We start from the raw sequence: 24,150 nt of genomic DNA on the forward strand, positions 1-24,150 counted from the left end.
TTATGAAAGCAGTGGTGCAAACTTAGACATTTCACCTTTGGCCTGTGATTGAACGCACCATCACTTGATGTTTTTATTTCAGGTGAGTGTGGACACCTGTAAAACACATTTGAACACGTACAGATCGAGGGAGGTTCCTGTCCCCAGCCCGGCCCCTTGGGAAATGTATTGGACTCTAGGGTGTGAGCGAGCAATAGCCAGACAGGAACCTGCGCCGCTTCTGGTTAAACCTGGGTGCGAGTGTGTGCATGTGTCACTCGGAGATGACAATGCCTCGGGGCTGACCCTGGCCCGAGAAGCACCAGAGAAAAGTCTGGGGAGTCCCTCATCCCTACCTTGAGGTTTGTATGCAGATCAAGCTGCTCCAGTGTTTTACATGAAGGCTACATCCATTCACCCCAAGACAGTGCTGCAGGCCAAATAACTGACAATGACTTTTCCAAAATTTTTTCTACCTTTTATAAAATGAAACAACAAAATAAAAGCAAGCGGAAAAAAATGTATCTCCATCATTACTTTGGCCTTTTCTAGATTGAAAAGAACTATTTTCCCACTCTGATCCATTTTTGTTCATTTTATTCACACTTTTTCAAAGTATCAGTTTGGGGAGAACTTATAAACCTTAAATACAACTCTTTTTTTGGTTTGTTTTCTTGTTTTTTTTTTTTTTTTCTTTTTCATAAAGGCAGCAAAATGCTGATAAGCAGTGATACCAGCATCTCTAATTAGGATCTTTCCAACAAGTTCAACTGTGATGGCGGCGGCAGCAATTACAATGAAAAAGCCAAGTGCGAGCATCTTCAACAGGCCCCAGCCAGGAGCAGGGCCAGCCTGAGGTTTTTAAACATGGCACTCTTCTGTGTTCACTTACACTTCAGACACAGAAATCAATTCAGTCTTGATGTATCCAGTTCCTTTAGGGCCATCAAGTTCCATCGGTTCTGGAGCTGCAAGCAAACACATCGTGTACATCTTCCATTAGCAGAAATAACACTAGAAGAATCAACTTTCTCTTTGATCAAAATTTTACTGTTTTTCTTGATGGTCAGGTTAGAGTCCTGTAACTTTATGGGGTTACGACCTCCCTGCCTGGGTCACCTGAAATTCTGAGGGGAATCCAGAAACAACTAAAAGGAAACAGGAGGAGAGTTCAGCACAGAAGTCAAGTGGAAAGGTTTCTCTTTCCAAGCTTTGAAATCCTACACAAGTTGGAGCCCAAAATACGCGCAGTGATATCTGATTCAGTGGCCCCAGCGCGGCTGGTGTAACAGACCCAGCTGTCAAGGTAAGCTGGGCATCTTCTTCCCCAAGTGATTGTGCCAATATTGAGATTTCTGACTCTGAAAAATAATTAACTTTGTTGGCGTGTTCCAAACCAGATTAGTCACACGTGAACTTTCTCCAGTGCAAGTCGGTGAAGACTGAGCAGCAGGGGACCTGTGTCCCAAGTCCAGGCCTGTTCTTAGTGACAGTCACTAGTAACAACAGGATCTAATAATCAGTTGGGTCACCCTGAATGAGCCACTTTACCTGTCCCAGGCCTCAGTTTCCTCAATTTTAACACGAACAGACTGGCATAAATCAGTTGGCCATGATGACCCTCATTTTTATGGTTTCCATGTGAAAAAAGTAATAATGTAACAAATACACAAGACCAGGAATGGACTTTTCTAACACCCCAAAAACAAGAAATTATTTACTCATTTCTTGCTAAGCAGCATTAAGCCAAATAGCGCATTATGTTTCATAATTATACTGAGTTTATACCATCTTTGGAAAGCCTGCTTTTACCAACTCAAAAGAAAGCGGTGGCTTACTGACACAGCGTGGGTAAAGTCTGTCCAGGCACCTTGTACCGACACACAAAAAGGGCAGTGTGTGTGACTAACCCCTGTGTCCAGCAAACCTCTGGACGAGGATAAAACGAGAACAGTCTCCAGGGATGACTGCGCCGTGCTCTCCCAAACCAGGGCGACAACTGCTCGCTCTCCTCACTTACCTTCCTTGGGCCTGGAGTAATACTTTCCGAAGGCATGGTCCTTATCGATATTTGGATACAGATACTTCAGGGGATTCTCTGGAATATTTTCAGCAGCCATGACTTTGTAATTGCGAATGATATCAGGAAAAGTAACAGCAGAAAGTTCTTTCTTCGTGTAGGGTTCGACCGCATGAAAGTAAGGCTCTAAAAAGAAGAAAAGCCAAGTGAGCCCCATGGAATGTCCCAAAACAATAGAGGAGAGAAACAAAGCATTGCGGAGTTTACGGATCTCAGCGAAGCGGGTAAGAACGCCTCAATCTAGGAGCTACCACACGCCCCATGTACTGCTTTCTCTCTAAACACATTATAATTCTGTCTTAAAAACAGGGAAAACAAAGGCAGTCATTACTCTCAAAAACATTGCATTTGTCCTGATTTACTTAGATTTGTAAATCTGGCCAAAAGAGGTTTATTAAACACCTTTAAAAGCCTGCACCTTTAATGCTGTGCTGCCCACATGCAATAAATAATGAAACACTAACCGGGTCATCTTGGCTTAAGCCATAGATTAAGTTACTAAAAGATAAACTTACTTTCTGTTTGTTCTTCTTTTCATATTGAAAAATGTAATTTTTTATTAAAATAAATGATGACCATACATGGAAAACAACATTTTAAACAACAACAAAAGATCCTATTTGCTACCTTTTCCCTCCAGTCCACAGGGACAAACCAGTTTGAGTCACTCCTTGTCTTATTCCCACACTTAATGTGAATCCTGTCTCCTGACTGATCCAGAATCCCACTTTTAGGTGCACACATTGCAGAGGCTGCTCTCTGGACTTCTCTAGAACTCAGACCCCACTGGTTTGCTAGCTCCAGCTCTCAGCTAGCGCAGGAGAGGAACCACAGCGGAGGGGCCGAGCAGGGCCGGCTCTGACGTCTACTGCCCACTGCCAGCTCTAATCCAGCTCCTCTGTTTTTTATCAGGAGAAAAAAATAAATACAAGAAGCAAAGTATCCCACCTTTTTGCATCTTTCCACTGAACGCATAAAAGTCAGTGGAACAAAGCAGTTTCTCCGCCAGTCCTTCAGACAGAGCAAACTAGAAGCCAGAGGGAGAAGTAACCCTGCCGTCTCTCTTGCTTTCTCCTCTCTGCTGGTCAGTCTCACCCCCCGAAAACCTGCTGCATAATGCGAAGGTTTTCAGAGTCTTTCAGTGAGGGATTCATCTGGTTAAACAGAACCCCGCTATATAACAAAGAGAAACTTGCCATTGCTCTGTCTGAAGGTGGGGCTGCCGCTCAGCCCCCAGGCCCCTCTCACCAAGCCGGCCCTCATCGGGGCACTTTTACAAGGGATTCCTCTCAGAGAGTCTGCAAGCTGATGCTGCACAAAGCGGGTTTCCTCCCAAGAACTGGCTGCCACAGTGACTCACATCCTTCATCTACAGATAACAAACATGACCACGAGGAAAGAATCTGGCCTTGTGTTTTAAAAGTCATCATCTCCGCAATATGTTCCGGGCAGTGAACCATGATATTCATGGTGATGTGTTAAATCCTATCTGGGAGGCTCGGCTGGGGGTAGGTATAGGATCTGCGATTTTATGTCGAAAGCTCGTTGTTGGTACGAGTAGACCCACAGCGCTGAAGGCCTGGCCCCAAGTCTGAGCAGCGTGCGCCCTGTGCCGGTAGCCCGCTTACCTCCTCCGTTCTGGGAGCGCTCCACCCACGTGAACGTGATGGCCCCTTCGCGGCAGCTCTCACTGAAGCGCAGCAGGAATGTGCCTGGCTGCTGGTCCTTGAGCAGAGCACGCTCTCGCTCCTTGCTGATAAAGCCCACGATACACCTGCATGTGGAAAGGGACAGACAGAGGTTCTGAGGTTCAGTCACAGTTTTAATTTTTGTGCGAACTTACAATGAAGCAGAGGACCGGAACTTGACCAAACAACATAGCTTACAAACATCCAGACTACTTCATATGCTTTACAATCTGTTTAATTAACATTTTAGGAAGCATTTCACTTATACATATGTATGACAAAGTCCAGAAACCAATATCATTAACATGGTGCCAGCAGGATGCTAGAGATGATCAATAAATACTTGCTGGATTAATGAGCCTTTTATTTTCACTTGATCATTTTAAAGGCTATGAAAATGTCTGAATTTCTCTATGTTTTATACTGCAGAGAAAGGCTCAGACAATATATTTTCATATTCTAGCACTTCTGATCTAGTTAAAGCCTTTGTTGAAATATAAACTCACCCTGGGAATAAATTACACAGAAATAGTTTACTGAGTTAAAAAGGTTTCTTCTTCCTTCCTACGTGCAATATAGTAGGTGCTCAAGAAATTTTTTGAATGAATAAATGCATGAATGGCACTCAGAGTTTTTTCACTTAACTTGGAAAACACACATACGTATACTATGAAAGTATAAGTTTAATCTTATGAGGTTCCACTATCAGGAAGCCTTGAAGAAACAGCCTGTAAGCATCTGTTCCTGGGCGACGCACACAAGTCTTATCAAATAATGAAGTTCCGGTCAGGCCGGTCTTAGCCTTGCAGTATGAGAGTATATGTTAAAAATATGTCTCAAAAATACAGCGATCAATGGCCCTTACCCATCGTTCCAGAGAGAGAGCAGGTGTTTTTTAATGAGTTCAAGGATGCTTTCAATCCAAAGCCAGAAAGGGAAATTTTTATCGTTTATATTTTCCTGCAAGTATAGAAATGCACATATTAGGAATAAGGAAATCCCAAATAGTGACTTACCACGCCGCCCCCCACCATCAGATTTTAATTTGCCACAACTGCCCAGTTGCCAAAGCTGGAGCTGTCTCATACAGCGCGGTCCCTCCCATCTTATCAACATGCAGACACCGAGCTCTCCATTTCCTGGGCCAGGCGCTGCTTCCTTCTGCAAACAGTAGCAAACCCGCCCGGGGAACGACCTCCAGGGTGAATCATGGGACAAAACTGCTCTCCCACTCCTCCACTCCAGCAGCGCGAGGTCAGCAGCACTGTCTAGTGACCCCGGCAGGGTTGAATTATGCCCTTCAACTGGTCCCCCTGCTCGAGCAGGTTCAGGGGAATGCATCGGGCAGCCAGGCCGTCCACCTCAGCACGAAGCACACATTTCACATGCACGGAGCTAAAACACTGCCAGGCAAGGGGCCCGTGTGAGCCAACAGAAGACTCATTTCGGATATGAAAGAATGTTATCACACAGGCAGGCGCTTCCTGTCAGACTCACACTTGGAGGCCAACCTTCTGCGCTGAGGGAAAGTAATAAACAACTTGCCCTAGGGGCTCCACGGGCCAGAGAGAACATGCCAGAATAAGCAGTTCAGTAACCACCATGACGAAAAATATGAGCACCTCAACAGAGAGCGAAGAGAACACAGAGAGGATAAAACCCACCTTACAGAACCTTGTCCACGGAATGAGACCATCGGGGCCAGCATTAGGACCTACACGAATAAAAACAAGCTTTTTCAGGAAACAGAAATTGATTCTGAAGCTTTGGCTGGACTGATGGCTCTTGTATTTGCTCTTAAAGAAAAAAGCCAACTTTCAACAAAGGAAGATTGTATGTACGTGGTTATATTCTCAGAGAATTACTGCTAATTACTTGCACTTTCTGGAGAAGCCTCAATTTGGTCCCTCCCTGTGCAACATCATTTCTCACGCCTTCCTCTCGTTCCTCAGCAGTCTTCTTTCCCAAAGACCCTACAGCGCTTTTTTTAATTCAAACTGAGACCAAGATCACTCCTAGGTGACCTATTTAACTGACACGTGACTTTACAAGCTTCTTTTAGATATTAATTAGGCATTTCCCTTAGCCCTCCACCAAAAAGGGCAGGGTGTCAGGGAGGCCGAGGCAAATAGGAGGCAGAGGCAAATCAAAAGGCAAGGGAGAGAAATGAGAGAGAGAGAGAGAGCGCCCCAGGCAGAAAAGATCTCTTTCTTAATTCTCAGCAAATAAGGAAATGGAAGAAGGAGATTTCTTCCTTTTCATTAAACAGCACGAGACCCCCACTGTGACAGCTACACGGCCAGGAGAGACACTGCTGTGGCCATTTGGTTAGGGAGAGTCTATTGGTGTCTGCAGTGCAGGCAGTTATGTGGCACAGAAAGCAGATCTGGAGAAAAGCTGCCCATGGATTTTTAAAGAAAGAGTTCAAATACTCCCATTCAATGAAGCTCTGACTTTGATACTAACAGATCTTTGATTTGCTCAGTGCGGAGGACTAATAAATCTGTGACATTAGCTACCGAAAGGGAATTATCCACCACGGCCTGGACCCTGCCCAATCAGGCGGAACTGCTGGTCCAGGGGTGTCCACGTGGGGTGGACAGTGTCTCCTTCCACCTGGCCCACCTGATGGAGAGACTTGGGTGAATGCTGTGCCGTGGGTGCCCCAGGACCTATTCTTATCATGCTAGGGACTTACTTTTTTCTCTCCAAGGTTAATAAGACTTCATCTTTCTCATCAAGGAACTTATTTTAGCAACAATATATTTTACATAATTCAAAAATTTTTCCCTTAGGAGCTCCGCTGAGAAATGTTAGTATGAGATAATAGGGAAATGATTCATGTAAATCTTTTATCAGGTCTATATCTCTTTTCAAAGTCAGGTCTAATGCTCACTTAGCTATAATAAGCCACAGCTGGAAAAGCCAACAGACTTCAACACTCTTCTACCTTGAACAAAAGAGAGGTCAAAGAGGGGAAAAGAGCAAGTCGAGATATTTTTACGAATTTCAATTTCCATATACATAAAAAGTTAATATGCTCATACCAAGAAGTTTCTCTCCCAGCATGTTCAGCTGGTCCACACTGAGACCTCTTTTGGTGACAGAAGAAAACTGCCAACTCAGCACCTCCGAAAGCTGAGACCATCGTGCACAAGGTGGGTTCAAGAAGAAGGACAGATTCTAGAGAGAAAACATCCAAAAGCTAAGGGCTACTGAAGAGCCACCAGTCACACCAGCACTAACACACATACCAGCCCCAAAGTTCAGTTCTAGTTTCTGTGACACAGAAGTTTCCACAGTAGAAGCAAAATACAGTTGAGTCTCATTATTCGCACATTCCCATTTGTGAATTCATCTACTTACTAACAACTACTTTAACTCCAGGATCAACACTCGTGGCACTTTTGCTCTCATGTGTGGACGTGCCCACGCACAGAATGGTGAAAAATTCGAGTCATCCAACAGGTATGTTTCCAGCTAGGGTCAAATCAGACAGCACTCGGCCTTTGTGTTTCAGCTCTCATACTATAGCAAGGGTCCTTTTTAAAAACTATTTAGTGCCATGTTTTTTGCATTTTTGTTTTTTTGTTGTTAGTGGTGGTGATTTCACTTTGAAAATGGCCCCCAGGTGTAGGGCTGAAGTGCTGTCTAATGTTCCTAAGTGCAAAAAGGCCACGATGTACCTTATAGAGAAAATACATGTGCTATGTAAGCTTTGTGCAGGCATGAGTTACAGTTCTGCTGGCCATGAGTTCAATGTTAATGGATCAACAAATATATTAGATGAGGTATCTTTAAACAGAAACACACATAAGCAAAGCTATGTATTGATTGGCTGACAGAAAGGTTGTGACCAAAGGCTGGCAGGAACCTAACCTAGTATTTCCACTAGAAGCATGGTTCAGTATTCACTAATTCAATGTTCACAGTGACTTTAAAGCATATAAGTACAGTGAATAATGAGAATCAACTGTAATTAATCAAGAGTGAGTAACCACACCCTAAGAATGGAGCAGGCTTATTTAGTAGATGTACACATTTTAAAAAAAGGAATAATAAAGGACCTCTTATCACAATAAAAGTTATATGAAACTATCTATTGCTTGAGTTTATTCACATAGATGGAAATCATAATTCTCATTTCTAATACATACTCATGCTTCACTTTTCCAGAACTACTCAAGATTATTAGCAATGCCACCTGAGTTATGTCACTTTTCCCTCAACATCTGGCCCTTACGGGCTCTTTCAGATATGCAGAGAAGCTAAGGCCTGGGGTCTTTGGTCAACCCCCTGTACAAGAGCAGAGGTGTCTTCCATACCCTGGGTTCTGCCACCAGCATGTTGTACCACAGAATGGAGGCCCAACCGCTCGGGAGCTGGCTGACGTTGGAGATCACCACAACGGGCAGAGAGGTCGTCTGAAAGATGACAAAGACCTTGAAATCATCCGAATCACAGACATAGCCCCTTCAGACCTGTGTGTAGCCTCAAAACTAAGCAAAGGATTATTTGTAAATTTGCAAATATTTTATACTTGAAAATTAAAAATGTAAAGTTACGTTCTTTTGTTCATAGTTTATCTTTGATATATCTTTCAGTTAAGAAATAAGTCTCAATGCTTCACAGAGAAGATTAACATAGAATATCTCAACTGGAACATTTAGCTTATAATATCTGAAGGTTAATTCAGTTTTCCAGCTTCCTGAACCATTAAATTAATGTCATGATAGTATTAGCCGAAAAAAAGGTCACCTCTTCTGCAATTAGGTAAATATGTCTAAGATAAAAATTGAGGAAAAAAGATACATGTAATAGTCAAAAGTAAAAATAAATAGTTTTCCACGTCTGGACTATGTAAGTCTCACCTCAAGGTCAATGACCAAACCAGGCTGACACAACTGGGTTTCAAAACTAAGTGAGTGAAGCTCTTCAGTAACGATGAGAGGGCCCTTAAAAGAGAAAAGGAAAAAAAAGGAATGCAGCGATTCATTCATTGATCCTGCATCTTTCAAGGCCCTAATGCGCACTGCAGCAGGCCACAGAGAGCCTGAACCCAGCCCGCTGTGATTCAGAAGATTCCAACTGTCAATCATCCATCCCAGACTAAATTACTGTGAGTATCTCAGTGTTCTCTCGAAGACGAGACTTCTGAAATTATAGCAAGGGTTATGGATTAAGGGAAAGAAGGGTCACTACGGAAATAGCAACTTCTAATGGGTTTACTTGTGGCTCCCCGGCCCTCAGCCCGCCTCTGCACAACTCAAGCAGCCGGAGGGTGGAAAGTGCACACGTGTTCCAGGGGTGATTATCTACTGCAAGGGCTGATTTGCATAAACCTGGCGGGTCATAATGTGCCTTGGTTTGGGTAGAAATGTGACAGTTTTCAAAGTGCCTTCATACGCATTATCTCACGGGAGCATCACAATTCAGAAGTGGAGAGGCGCGGCGGCTCTCCCTGCTTACGGAAAAGAAACTCAGTCCCCGGAGGCCACAAGGATGGCAGAGGTCCAAACTGGGCTGGACAGCTGCTATGCACTGCCCAGGCAGTGTCTGTCCCTCTGTCCCACATGACCCCTACTGGTTGTGGTGTGGAAGGACAACATGCGATGTGGGCACAGAGGACAAAAACGTTCCAAACCAAAGCAACTCCAGACATTTTGCCCTCTGTCCATAGGTCATTTTTGAACACATCACACATATAACTCCTCAAGGATCCGGCTGTAAGAAGGAAACTGATGGAAAGACGATGCCTCTGGACAGGGGACGCAACAGCAGAAAAACCCTCCCAGCACACCTTATTATCCGCACGGCAGCCACGGAACAGGCTCTAGTTCCAGCTCGGACAGTACTTCCCTGTGCACCCTCGGCTGAATCCTGCAAACCTCCTGTGACTCAATCACTTAGCCCACCATACCTACTCCACCAGCTGTCTGTGAGGGTCCAGGAAATTCATGCACAAAATCGTCTGACAACCACAAAGCGCGAACACAGAGAGTGTTTTTACTGTTATCACAGATAGATCACACCCCAAAGCTCATTTCGTTGCTCCTCCCAGCTGGGTCTGAACCCCTCTGTGAGGTGTCCCCAGCCATCAGGGACACTGAACCAACCTCACTGGACAGACCCGCTAGTTTGAGACCATTCACAACAGAGAAAGACTCACCTCATTAGTTCTGGTGCCAGCATTTTTCTGTTCTTTCAGTTGCTATAAAATAAGAAACCATCTTAGTAAATAGCATGATAATCATCAAAGTCACTATTTTCATCTACAAATCAAAGCAAAGTCAGGACTTAGACAGAATGAAGGATGTGAAATTATTCTCAGAACGCAGAGCAAGAATGAAATGACCCTTGTGTGGGTTCACAAGTGGAGGTGTCTTTTCCCAGCAGCCTGACACCACGTGAACACCACGGAGTCTAGAAGGATCCCAGGGAACTGCTTCCTGCTCCTTTCCCCGGTGCAGGCTCTTCCTGATGGATCCCCCATCGCCTGCATTAGCTGTTTCAGGCTCCCAGGCTCAGGGAGCAGCTTCTCCTGCCTCCCCCTTCCGTAGGCAGAGTCTTCCAGGCTGGGCCCAGAGACTCCAGGCACAACTAAGATTGCCCTCAAAGGACTTCAATCCTCGACATTTTAACGGAGCGGTTTAGAGTTCCAAGAGCAGTTCTGGACACCCTGAGACTCCTGAGTTTGGACCAAGGCTCTCACACAAGGTCTAGCTTCCTAGCTATGAGTTTGCTGGTTCACGAGATGGCTGACAGTGAAAAGGGTGCCTTGAACCTCCCTGGGGGTTCCGGCCCAGGGAGCCCATAGGGCTCAGCACCAACACATCATCAGAACAACTGGCAGCCTCAGACTATCACAGAGGCAGAAAATAAGGCACCACCCACTTAAACCCCTGCTGGAATTCTACTGCCCTGTGGAACAGGCCCTGCTTCTCTGGAGACAAAGCAGGAGAGGCAGCAGTCGTGGGTGAGACCATCAGGAAGGAGAAGGTAAAGAAGGGGCTGGCGAGAGACTCCTGGGGTCTGCCGCCCTTGGAGGGGGCCAAGGAAGAGTTAGGACATCGGAGCAATAGTCGCCTTTGAGAAAACTGTGAGATTCTGGAGTGAGCGATTGCTAAGATCATGGAGGTACCAAGTAGAGATAATTTACATGCACGCTCATTTACAGACTATTTTACTGAGATCGCTACACCCAAAAAGAAGCATCTCTGGGAGAAAACAGAGGAAATAGCTCTAGGATAAGGACGAGGATCAAGATTCCCACAGTACTGGCAAAGTCACCAGCCACAAACCCTAGGAAGTGTTCTCCTAGGAGTGCACTCCACATCCCACAGTGTGCAAAATGCCACTCTGTCCTAAAAAGCCCTAATAAACCAGACCCAGCACAAAAGAGGGGAAAATCGGTCTCCCTACCAGGTGTCGGAATTCTGCTGCCAGACTCCCATTGGTGGACTCCTCCATGTTCATCACTTTCGTATGTGTGCCCAAAATGTTGAACTTTCTAAATCTAGACAAGACAGGGGAGAAACACTTAAAAGGCTTGGAACTGTTAAACAAACAAAGACAGTAAAATATAGAGCAAAGGACTTCACATACCCTTTTACTGTATTTCTCTCATTCACATCTCTGCAAAAAAAAATATACATATATATAATCATATATGTGTATTTGAAATTTGAAACGAGCTTTAACAAAAAAAAAAGAGTATGTGTAAGTAAATGATCAATAAAAAAAAAATTGATACCTGTGGGTTTCCTGCCCTTTCATTCACTCACTCATGCCATCAACCAACACCAGCCCAAAGCTGCTGAGTGAACTTGGCCAACTAAACTATCTGGGCCTCCTCATAGTTCTCATCTGGACAACGTGCTAATAGCACCAGTCTTACAGGATATTGGGAGGGGTAAACTAGTTAATAAGTAAGAAGAGGGCGCAGCACACCCTCCATAAACGTAAGCTACAGTTACCGTGGTTTATTGAGCAAATGCTCCCTTTACACGAGGCAGTGAGCCAGGCACTGGGGCCTGAGCAGAGAGCACGCTCTGCGGTTACCAAACTCACAGGACCTTCCAACAGGACAGCTTAATCATTGTTTTTATTCTCTATTATCTTTAATGCTTCATGAACGTACCAGAATAGTCAATTCTTTGGGGAAACCAGCAAGTTTAAGCTTTAAATCTGAGGTCAAAATCTTGAGAGACTTTGCATTTATATAAAGTCAGTGATTACTCTGTCCTATTCTGGACAAGAACGTACGTGTTACTGGCTTAGGCGGGATGAGAAATCCTTAGCGCCCTCACAGTTCAATGAGTTAGCTTCCTTTCCTATCTCAACTAGATGTTCAATGTTTTTATGAATGACAATCACCATCAGCTACAACAGTGATCAATTTTCCTGTTTGAAAAATAAGAATTTAAAATAAAAGGAACAGTGCGATACAAAGCTGCCTTGTCAAAGCTAAGAAGAAAACTCAGAGCTGGAACAGACAGAAAAGCAAGAACAAAGTAAAAGAGAGACTGAAAAAAGCGGACTGTGGTAAATGGCAACGGCCACAAAATCTTTGCGGCTCTTCCCTTCAAGAGACAGAATGTACTTCCCTGTCCCTTAAATCTCAGGTGACTTTGACTTGCTCTTACCAACAGGATGGATGGGAGTGATGCTGCACAAGGCCTGGCAGGCTACAATCACACCCACTTGGAATGCTGTCCCCATGTGAAAAAGCCCAGGCTAGCCTCTTTGAGAACCCCAAGGAGAAGGGCCCAGTTATCTTAGCCGAGACCTCAGACATGTAATGAGGCCACACTAGACCACTGAGCACCAACTAGCACAGACCAGAAGGACCACCTACAGCCCACAGAATATGGGAAATAATAAGTTTTTGAGTTCTAAGCCACTAAGTTTTGGCGCAATTTGTTACATAGCAAAACCTAACTTATACACAGAGAGAAACCAAAGACGATGTCAGGAAAGACAAAGGCAGAGACAGTGCTACAAGGAAGGATAGTTACAGGAGTAGAGAGAGACAAAAAGCCAGAGGAAACTGACTTGGATTATCATAAATGGTTGTGAAACTAGCTAAACAAGTATGTTACACACCCAAAAAAAAGCATTAAATATATCAAGCACGGAGGTGGTGGGGCGTCATCCTGTCCCTTAATGTAAGTGGCTAGATCAGTGCTAGTCCAAGTCCAGGGTCAAAGGGCAAAATGGGCTGGGCCTGCTCCATTGAACCCTCCTGAGAGACCCTGCCCGCTCCTAGGTCCCTACTGCCCAGAAGAGATAAGGGTGAATCCAGCAGGCTCCACACACACCCCCTAAAATGCTGTCAACTTCACTCCAGAAACAACCCCACAACTGGCTGTAGAATCAGGGCAGCCTGAAGAATATTCAGCCTTGTGTGTGATCAGGGCCCTTCCCCTGGGTCTGGCCTAGGAGGAGGGATGGTGTGCCATGTCCAGCTGCTCCAAGATTTGACCACTACAAGCTCGTATGCATAAGATACACTCACTCTTTTGTTCCTTTAGAGTCTAAAAAGGCACAGGCACGTTGATACCAGCTCTAGGGGACATTCCCACCATCCAGAACAGAAGCTAATGCATTAAATTAGCTCGGATCACTTACAACTGGCCCTGGTGCATCAGTCTGTGTTTGGTTAACAAAAACCAACATTTCAACAGTAAATGTATCTTAGATAATATTAAAGATATCTTACTTATCAAATAAGACTTTGACTTTCAGATTATAATTCAGCTCTTGCAATTTCACCAACAGTCTGGAAAGAAAAATGAAAGTCATTATTACTTTAGAAAATTATCTGTTACAATTTATTTATTATGCCAATTCTCTACCAAACAATTCAATAACCCCTGCCCCCTCTAGTTTTTGGTTATCATAAACAATGGAAGTGACATCCTTGTATATCTACTTGGATTTTTTTTTAAGTGTATTTGTAGGACAAATTCTTGGCTGTGGAAATTCTTGGCCAGGACAAAACTGGAATACTAAATTCTGACCGACAGCAGCATTGATTTTACATTCCCACCAAACATTAATGAGGGTACCTGCTTCCCTATACAGCCTCACCAACACTGGGTTTTATCAAAATTTCTATTTTGGCCAATTATATGGATGAGACATAGCAAACATTACTTTTTACTAAAACTTGTACCTAATTTTTGTTCTTTTGGGAGAAAACAAAAACTAGCACCCATAATTAGGAAAATGACGGTCCCATCTATAATCATTCCAGGGCAGTGTGGAAAGATGGCCCAAAGGAGCGCTGGGCTGAGACTCAGGCGTGCCTCTGCTCTGAGGAACTGGAGACCCTGGGAAGAAGCCTCTCAGAGTTGGCTTTGCCAGTGGAGCAGGTGGTTGGGATTAGATTTCTAGTGCGCCTCCCTGTGGTGAGTTCCAGGACCCCATGGGTGCTTGAGTGTAACACTGGCAGCCAAGAAGCAGCACCCAGGGACCCCACTCAGCAGCAGCCCAAAAATAGGACTAGGGTCAACTCTCAAGGCAAGGCTAGCTGCTCCTCAGGAGAGGAACAGCTAAATGAATGTAGCTAGTCAACAGAAGATAGGAAAGCCATATGTTCTCATATGGAAACATTTCTTTAATTTTATTATCAAGGAGAAAAATAGGCTGCCAAACAACATACATAGCAGAACTCTAGTTTTTAAAAATGAAATATTATATGTCAAATATATTTATGCATATGTGTGAGTCATGTGAAAAAAACATATATATATATATATATATACACACAAATGTATTTATTTATATATTTGTACAGACATGGACAAAATTCTGGAAAGACTGATACTAGGGTGTTTACCATGGTGGTCTACAGACATTTAGACCATGGACAACTTTAAAAACCTGATGAAAGCTATGAACCCACTCACCAGAAAAATGTCCGCATCCTAAGTCCACACTCACCCACACGGCACATGGTTTCGGGGACACAGAAAGCTCAGGTTACAAGCTTATGCTCAGGAGGGGAGGAGGCTGCTGGGAACTTCTACTCTCTATGCAGTTCTGCAATTGTGAATTCCTTTTTACAGAGAACGTGCATTACACTTACAACTGGAAAAAAAAATCAGGTGTGTGTATATATACATATATATCTGTTATATTTCTAGTTTGAATAGAAAAGACAGATTCAGATATTCTAAGTAAAAATTCCTATTAAAATACCTACTGCAAAATTACTTCCTCTAAAGCACCCTACATGACAGTGCCGTGAAGGAAATTAGGAGAGCAAACTGGGTGACAGACAGCACGGGGGGCGGGGTGCGCCTTAACTTTATTACCTCAACTTCACCGTGAACTGCACCCCAGTCTTCAAGACCAGTGGCCTCTGAGGATGCGTTGGCATACAAGGCTGTCTTTCCACCACAAATGAGCTGTAAATTCCGAGCAAAGTGCAAATTAGCATTTCCATTAAGGCTGAGGCAGTAAAAACTTATTTTCCCTAAAGAGGAAAGGGGCTTAGAGAGCACAAGCTAAAAAGATTCTAACAAGTTGTATGAATAAAGTGAGGTTTTCTAGTTAGTCAGTAAAGAAATTCCCAAATCTAATTTGTACTCAACAAAATCAGAGTAATTACAATGACCTGTGACACTCTTCAACAAAGAAAACCCTGAATGGAATTATACTCATTTACAAACCTGCACTAAGAATCAAAGTCGCCTTCCAAAACCCAAGTAAATGTCCTTGATTATTTCGAAATGTAAAATCTAGGCATTGCTGTTTGGACATTAATCATAGGGAACCACAAACTTTTTATGCCAAGTTAGCATTAAAAAACCCCACAATATGAACTCTACTCTTCTACTTCGTGCCATTTATTTATCTACTGAGCGTATGTGGAACACCTACCATGGGCAAGGCACTGCGCAAGTCCCTGGTGGGGAAGAACATGACAAAGGAATGTCTCTTGTCTTCCAGGACCTTCCAATTTACAACAAAGATCACAGAAATACCAGAGCGGGAGCAGAATAAAGAATGAACTGGAATAAAGAGTGCAGATCTGGAACAGAGATGTCTGTTTGGGAACTCTGGGAAGATTTCCTGATGAAATATAAGCTGAAACTTTCAGGATAAGACAATTTTGAAAGATAGGTACAAAAAGGTGAAAAAGGCGGCTTGGAGGTGGAGGGCATCCCATTAGGAGAGGCATGGAGAAGTAAGTGCATAGGGTGGGCCTAGGAAACAGCACCAGGTCAAGTCCGCCTGGAAATGGGGCATGTGCGGACTGGAAACGGAGTGGCCAGCTGGGGCCAGGCAGTGGAGAGGGGACATGAGTATCCTGCCGAGGGGCTCCACTTGGATCAGCAGGTGACAAAGAACCAGACTGGAAGTCTGCTCTGGGACAGACCCGGTCACAGGCACCAGGAAAGAAGACGCAGAGAAGCGGCCACCTGGGAGTTGGAGTTCAGCAGGGGATCTGAGAGCCTGAAACGGGATTTGGCCAAGGAAGAGGGAAGGAGAGGACAAGTATGAAGTGAGATGCAACATGGCTCGACACAGACTGGCCACGGGGCAAGGAGGAGGAGCAAAGAGTTACTAGTTACCAGCCTCGGTGGTCACAAGAACAAAGGGCCGTTGGCATGAGCAAGGAATTCGGTTCCCGACTGCCATAAAAAAATGTATATAACCTATTAAACCCTTCTAAATTATCAGAGTTACTGTAAATTTTCCTCTGGGTAAAAGAATCACAGAAGGTGCAAATAAATCTCCCTCAAGTTACTTCTGAATGAGCTGCTGGAAGAGGCTGAAGGTGCGGTCCCAGAGCCCTTGCTTGTTTTTCGTGATAGGGTCGTGTTCGTAGGTGTACTTCTGCTCCAGTTCCTCAAGCTTTTTAAGCTGCTGACGAACCTGCTGCAGACTCTCCGCGACTATGGTGAACCTGGGAAGGCACAAGACACAGGGGTCTCAATCAGAAACAGTCCCAAGCAGCCTGGATTAAAGGGAATCACAGAAAACAAGTGGTTTTTACAGGCAACACATGTCGTACCTGCGTGCTGCATTCTGCACGGCAGGGAAAAAGAGAGAACAAGGCTGTCTCGGCATTAAGAAGCTCTTATTTGAGGAGAGAAAACTAACACGTGCTGAAAGATTACAGCCAGGGGTCAAAAACCTCTGCTACCACTGAGAGACCCCTGGGAAAGCTGGGTGGGGCCGAGACTTCTAGGGACTCTGAGACTCCAACTGACCTTTAAGGTAACTGGGATTTAAAGGAACAGGGCAAAGAGGAGGCAGCGGCAGGGGAGAGGGCAAGGCAGACGCTGCCAGAGGTGATGCAGGAGGCAGTGGGCAGCCCTTGCAGGTTTTATACTAGGACAGTGATGCTGTGCAGAGGGGAGCAGGAGAGCACAGCCCGGAAGCTATGGAAGCTACACAGGGAGGCGATGCTAGACGTCAGCGGGAGAGGAGGGAGCAAAGATCATTGCTTCACTGAACTGAAAGGAGAAGGCAATATGCTCAATCTGGACCCTCAAAATATAAACCGAGGAGGAAACCTAGCAACTGCTCTCAAAGTTCCTTCTTCCTGACAGTAAACTGCCAATAGTGATGAGGCCTCTGAGCCAAGCCAGGCTGCGGCTATGGCGTTTTATTTGCCTGGAGTAAGGACAGAAGAAAATCTTCTCTCCAATGAAAAACATCTCCTTCACTTTGTGGTTTCATTCCGGGAATCTAGTTCAAAGCATTGAAAGGGTGGCCCTTGGCATGAAATGAAAAGACAGGATAATGGTGAGTGGGCAGTTTCTGCGGGGATTCGAACCCAGGGCTTCCCAACTTTGTTCAAGCACTGGCACAGGAGAAAACGACAACCTGTACAGCACAGTGGGGGATGCTGGAGGGCATCTGCTGTGACCTGAAGCAACCAGTAGGGGGCCCCAGACAGCCAGGGTCCTCCCTGGGCACCTGGAGGGCTCAGGGATCAGTGATTCTCAACGCGCACAGGGGCACAACTGGGCTGGGAAGCTCTGTTCTAACCACTAAGAAATTTGGGATATGGACAGGCAATTCACAGAATAAAAATAAATGCTGAAGACTAACTGAATCTTTTTTAAAAATAGTGGTTCAGAAAATAATCTCATGAGATCTCGGGTCCTCGGGCCCTTGGGAACTGTTCCAGGCCACCATCCCACCTCAAATGCACTCTGCTGCCACTTCTTCCATCCCCTCTGTTCTGTCGGCCCTCCCCTGCACTACACTAATATCCTCACAGTAGCCCAACTGGCCTTTCTGTCTCTCTTCTATCCTGCAAATCGCTGCCAGAGTGACGTTCCTAAATCAAAAATCAGAGAAATGAACCTCCACTTAAATAAAAAGGCTGCTTGGCTCACCAGTACCCACTGGACAGAGTCCTGCTGCCAGCACAGTATGAGAACCTCCAGGATCAGGCTCCAGCCTCTCGCCTGCTCAGCTCTCTTCCTGCCCTCTGGCAAGCCCCTCTCCAGCCAGCCAACGTGCGGCAGCAGGTACTGCACGAGCCAGCCTTTCCTCCTCTCTGCTCTGTCCATGCTGCTCTCCTCCCCCAGTCTACTCAAAGCGCTCCCCTTCACTCTCCAGGGTCAGTGCAAGACCACCTCCTCTCAGAAAGCTTTCCTGGTGACTCTTTCCTTTGTCCATCACAGAACTCTGGACGGACCTTTGTCAGAGCGCTGGCAACATGCTACTGCACAGAATCATTACCCCATCTGTCTCCTGCCTCCACACTGAGAGCTCCTTACTGGCAAGGACCAAGAACCACTCATCCTTGTGTCCCCAGGTCCTAGCCCAGTGCCTGGCATACAGCATTTAATAAATATTTACTGGATGGATGACTGAATGAATGGCCCATGACAAACTATTATCTCACAGAAGCCTGGACAATGCCTCAAGCTATTTTGTTTCTAATAAAACATCAGGACTCAAGTTGTTAAATGTATATGTGACAACCATGTTACTGGTGTTCTGGCACAGCCAACTGACGCAAGCCAGTGTACATGGATAGCAGGGAGAGGAATGCTCCGAACCAAGCAGAGCGTGGCTGAGTGCGGCTACAGACATGAACACTGTTGCGCTGTTTAGGCAAGTGTTTCCAGGGCAAGAAGAAGCTGGACTACATTAGACTCTAAACCAAACTTTTGACAGGGTCCCTCCAACGTACACGGCTCAAACGTGCACTTTATAAGCGTATATGATTAGCCAATCAGCAGCCAATTTCCCACTTTGGAGAATCGTACCAGTTCTGCAGCTGATCGAGGCAGGCGTTCGGGGGTCCCCCGATGCAGGCACTCTGCTGTCTCCGCTTCCACTCCACCAGCTCATCGTTAATCAGGGCTTTCTGGGTAAGTTCAGTGACATTCAACAACTCTATTATTTTGTGAACTACTTCCTAAAGGGAGAGGAAGAAACAAAGTGAAATAAACTCATCTTTAATCACTAAATTTTTAAAGATGTTATTTTAAAGCAAAGCAAATATCCTTTCATCTCCACTGGGGCTCTAAGCCAAGTGGTTAAAGCAAAATAATTTTTCCTCTATTCTAAACTTCAAGTCCATTATTCACAGTCTGTGACAAAAGCAACATGTTATTCTGGAGTGTGGATCACTACCTTTCTCTTATTGTCAAGCATTAAATACATCTTCTGGAGCAACATCTGTTCTTGTTTCTGATCATTCTTCGCCACACCATTGGCTTCATGCTCTGCGAATTGGGAGAGACAGCAGATAAACATAAATGTAAAAGAAGACAAAACCGACTAAAGCCAACACCCACATACCTTTAGGAGAAATATGATCCAAATGCTATCTGGTAATAGGTCAAAGTTTGGTATTCTTTGATCTTTATTCAACAAAACAAGAAAAAATGTCCTAAGTACAAAAACTGGAGACAGTGAAAAAAAGGACTTGTTTTCAATGACCCAAATAAATTGGAAACATTACTGTCTGGCTCTTGAGTCACTGTCAGAATATTACCTATATGAACATAAGTGATGAAATTCAAAATCTCAGATAAAAAGTTTCCACAAAGCATTTCCGCAGCTTTGAAAGAGAGCAGATGATTAGGAAACAACGGTAGGTGAGGTTCCTTCCTCCCATGCTTTTACTCAAGTTACACTAGTGGCGCCTCCATATTAACCATGGTTTCCCCCAGTTGATTGTTAGGCTACAGCCGAACCCTACATGCTCTACACAACGCACGCTTTTGGGTTATTTCCAGTTGATGTCCTGTTGTCATTAAACACAAGCAACAAGAACAAAAGAGTGAAACTGCTTGAAACCATGAGCAAAATGCTGAACTTCTCCGTGGAGCATACACATGGAACTGGAACGCGTGAAGGAGCTTTAGGTGTTAGGGCAAGGCTGCTCCACAGACCCATCGGTCCCTGTCATCAGTGGGCTAGGCACAAGGAGTAACCGAACAACACAGGACCAGTGGTTAGCAAGCTGGGGGCATGTTTCCCCCCAGGGAACACTTGGCAACATGTGGAGACAGTTTTGGTTTTCCCCACTGGGGATTAGGGGTCGGTTCTACTGCCATCTGGTGGGTAGAAGTCAGGATGCTGCGAAACATCCTCCAGCGCACAGGACAGCCCCCACAACAAAGAATTATTCAGCCCCAAATGTCAACAGTACTGAGGTTAAGAAACCCCGCCCTGAGTCATCAAGAGGCCAAGACCAGCAATTAAGAGTCATAAAATATTTGGCAAATATGAAGGAGTTCTCGCCTTCGTTATCTAGTGTAGACATAAAAAAATTACAGCCAATGGACACTGCTTCCAATGTGAACTCTTACCTCTGTTCTGCGAGGTTTTGCATTTAAAGTCATATTCATCTTGTAAATCTTCGAGGGTCTTGATTTCCTGCTCTATACACTACAAATAAAGACATACACAGGTTTTCCACTGATTAGCTTTCAAAGACTTTAGGAAACAGATTATTGCTATTACAGGACTGAGAAAATTATGGAAACCATCCTGCTCCCTCAAAGACGGATCAGACTTGCAAAATTCTAATCACATACATGAAATAATTTCTATTTCATTAGTAAGTGTATAATAACTTTTTTTAGAAAAGAAAATATATGGCAGGGCTGGCCTGGTGGCGGAGCGGTTAAGTTTGCACGTTCTGCTTTGGCAGCCCAGTGTTCGCCAGTTTGGATCCCGGGTGCGGACATGGGACTGCTTGGCAAGCCATGCTGTGGTAGGCATCCCACATATAAAGTAGAGGAAGATGGGCATGGATGTTAGCTCAGGGCCAGTCTTCCTCAGCAAAAAAAGAGGATTGGCAGCAGTTAGCTCAGGGCTAATCTTCCTCAAAAAGAAAAAAGAAAATATATGGCTATTTCCAGATTGGGCCATTTGAATTCTACTTTAATGAAGTGTTTCCCTAGGAGGCTACAGAATAAAGTTGCTCCAAAGAATCTGGAGTTTGGAACGATGCTGTCTGAAGCGCAAAGTCAAGGCCCTGCTGGTGTGACCCAGAGACCCACGGGAGATGGCACCCGCAGCTGGAGGGCCTTTTCCACAGACACAGGCCTGGTCCTTTCCCCCAAAGAACTCTAACAGTGGAGGGGAGTGAACGCATGCTCCGAGGGCGCTGAGGCAGCCCTCTGCTTCCATAAATTGTCGTGGATGTTTTATTTAATCTGAAATGTATCAGAAGTTCTTCCAATGCAATGTTTTTCTTCCCCTTCCAATTCTGAGAACAAAGCAGGTGCATGAGGAAGTTGGGCCACTTTTACCTGGGGCTCTGTATAGCCCCAGCAACACCCCAATCGGAGAGGCGGAGACATAAAGGGCTATTCAGAGCAGTAAGATCTAATTTATTTGCATGATATTGCAAGGAAGAAAAGATAAGCTCAGTGTTCAGAAGTAATAACAGGGGCCATAAAAGGCTTTCGGCTCATTGGTTTTGCCAATTTGTTTATTTACCATTTGCAATTTCAGCAAAACTTTCCTTCTCAACATCTTAAAGGACTGAAACCAGTTACTATGGTTACACTACAGCAATTGAAACTTTTTTTTTTCCTAGAAAAAGCTACAGAATAAATGGATACATTTACTCAATACTCACCATAACCTTGTCCTTCACATTTCTGACTCTGCTGTCAAGCTCCTTCTGTTTGTCTAACATCACAGTGCTCTGAATATTCCCCGACTGAGCCTGCAATGGGAGGTACGTGGTTACCAGCCATCACTTCCTCTGGCACATTTACCCGCTGCTTATGCTTCAAAGTCTAGGCCACACCCCGTGCCCCACCTACTTCCCAGACCTTTCCCAACTTCCAACAGGCTTCTCACACGAGTGTCGACAAGAAACAGCTCAGTTCCCAAGGCCCTGGAAAACACTGGCTAACTGTTCACAAGGCTACAGAAAGATTAGACTCAGTTCATGCCTAAAATAAACAGTATTTCTGAAATTTTCCATTAATTCATACAGTCGCACCATTTCACGTAACAAATTTATTTCAAGGTTTCTGAAATTCTGTAGACAAGATTATTCTTATTAAGCCTGTAGTTACGTGTCTTAAAGCCTTGTGATTCACACTTGGGTCCCCAGACCAGGAGCATCTTACCACCTGGGAGCTTATTGGAAATGCAGAATCTCAGGTCCAAATTGATAACTGAATCAGAAACCCCATTTTGACACGATCCCAGGTGATTCAGAGGCATATCAAAATTGAATGGCACTGCCACTAGAAATTTCAGTGAATATCTGCTATTTTAAAGTAATAACGAATATCAACTCAGACACACTGAGGGTGTTTAGTCCTCATCCCTGATAATCAGAAGACCTAGACATGACAGCGTCTACTTGTTCATTACATTAGGCGCTCCATGATTTACTCATGTAGCATGACTTCCTAGGGACTAAGTCAAGGTCAGGCAATGTTCTAAGCCCAGGAGGGAGGGTGGAAAACAAGACGGCCCTGTTCTCAAAGAGATTAGACTCCAGAAAGATGCTAGTTCTGTTTAGACTTAAAGCCCCCACATGGCTAAAACAGTGCCCATCGACCTTTCTTACACAGTGCCCTAGACAGCAGAGATTCTATGTGGGCATTTGTATATAACCAAATCTATCAGTCTTTTTCTTCTCTTATACCTGGATTTTCCCTCATATTAGAAAGCCCTTCCCTAGTGGCAGATTATAAAGGAGTTCATCCATTTTTTCCCTAGCACTTGCACGATTCCTTTTCTTTTTTTTACCTTTTAGATCTCTAATACATTTGAAGTTTATTCTTGTGTGTATTGTGAAGTATCAGTCTAACTGTAACTTTTGTCCAATTGGCTACGAAATTGGAAAATTTGTCTTAACAAATGTTCATATTTTCCCCAGTGCTTTGGGTTGTCGCCTTTACCATACACCTTTCCATGTGCATCTGGGTTTCCATCTAGATTTTCTCTTCCTTCCCACTGGTCTTTGTCTTCATAAGCCTGAATGCCTGAACAATGTTTAATTACAGAGGGTTTATGGTATATCTAGGGATGAGATACATATGGGATATATAGTATCTCATTGCTCTACTTTGTCACAAGTTTCCTTGCTATTCTTGTGTGTTTATTTGTCATATGAATTTCATAGGTCCAGCAAACAACCTGCTATGTTTATTGGGATCACATTAAAATCATGAATTAACTCAGGGAGAGCCAATATCTTCATGATGTTGTTTTTAATTCTTATGCTTCTAATGGTTTTCTCTTGTCTAACTGCATTGGCCAACACCACCAACATAATGCTAAATCGCAGTGGCAATAGTGGACATCCTTGCCATGGTTCTGACATACTAGTGTTTCCCGAATTAAGTAAGACACTGTCTCTAGAGCGGAGAGATGTATATTTCAATATGTTAAGGAGGCATGCATCAATTCCTATTTTATTGAATTTTTTTTTAATCAGAGATGAGTGTTGGATTTTGTCAGACCTTTCCAGCATCTATGGAGAGAAGCATATGCTTTTTCTCCTTATACCTATTTATATAATAAATCACAGTCATGATCTAGCCTTGTAATCTGGAATAAATCCTACTTGGTCACAATGTATTATTTTCTTAATATAATATTTAATTCTGATCCCTAATATTTCATTTAGAACTTTTACATTGATCCTCATAAATGAAATTGATCCATATTTTCTTTTTTGTTCTATCTTTATTAGGTTTAGGTAATCGAGTTATTCTTTGTTCTCAGAAAACTTCGGAAGTTTTCCTTCATTTTATACACTCTAGAAGAGCAGAAGTTCAAAGCATCTGAATTATATTTGCATAAAGTATGTATTCAAAATAGATTAAAATGATAGGTATCTCCAGGTGCCAACGTCACTAGGTGGCAAATGGGACTGCTCTGGCCACTAAGAATGAGCCGTCACCTTGAGCAGCTCCATCAGCCTTCCTGCCTCTG

At 44.1% G+C, this 24,150-nt stretch overlaps 1 protein-coding gene across 1 annotated transcript in view; it reads right to left on the reverse strand.

Annotated features, from left to right (window-relative positions):
* LOC124238208 (signal transducer and activator of transcription 1-like) overlaps positions 1-24,150 on the reverse strand; it is a 38,428-nt gene that overhangs the window by 4,875 nt on the left and 9,403 nt on the right. The window contains exons 6-23 of the mRNA XM_046658894.1: positions 21,827-21,916; positions 20,547-20,625; positions 19,363-19,454; positions 18,993-19,144; positions 16,508-16,666; positions 15,069-15,161; positions 13,469-13,528; positions 11,353-11,382; positions 11,170-11,263; positions 9,917-9,958; positions 8,619-8,702; positions 8,073-8,171; positions 6,795-6,930; positions 5,412-5,461; positions 4,613-4,707; positions 3,688-3,833; positions 2,000-2,185; positions 872-947 (exon numbers count right to left, since the gene is read on the reverse strand). Of these exons, the coding sequence (XP_046514850.1) occupies positions 872-947; positions 2,000-2,185; positions 3,688-3,833; positions 4,613-4,707; positions 5,412-5,461; positions 6,795-6,930; positions 8,073-8,171; positions 8,619-8,702; positions 9,917-9,958; positions 11,170-11,263; positions 11,353-11,382; positions 13,469-13,528; positions 15,069-15,161; positions 16,508-16,666; positions 18,993-19,144; positions 19,363-19,454; positions 20,547-20,625; positions 21,827-21,916 (1,763 nt within the window). The remainder of the gene's footprint in view (positions 1-871; positions 948-1,999; positions 2,186-3,687; positions 3,834-4,612; positions 4,708-5,411; positions 5,462-6,794; positions 6,931-8,072; positions 8,172-8,618; positions 8,703-9,916; positions 9,959-11,169; positions 11,264-11,352; positions 11,383-13,468; positions 13,529-15,068; positions 15,162-16,507; positions 16,667-18,992; positions 19,145-19,362; positions 19,455-20,546; positions 20,626-21,826; positions 21,917-24,150) is intronic.

The sequence above is a fragment of the Equus quagga genome, chromosome 4 (genome assembly GCF_021613505.1).
Source record: "Equus quagga isolate Etosha38 chromosome 4, UCLA_HA_Equagga_1.0, whole genome shotgun sequence".
NCBI lineage: Eukaryota > Metazoa > Chordata > Mammalia > Perissodactyla > Equidae > Equus > Equus quagga.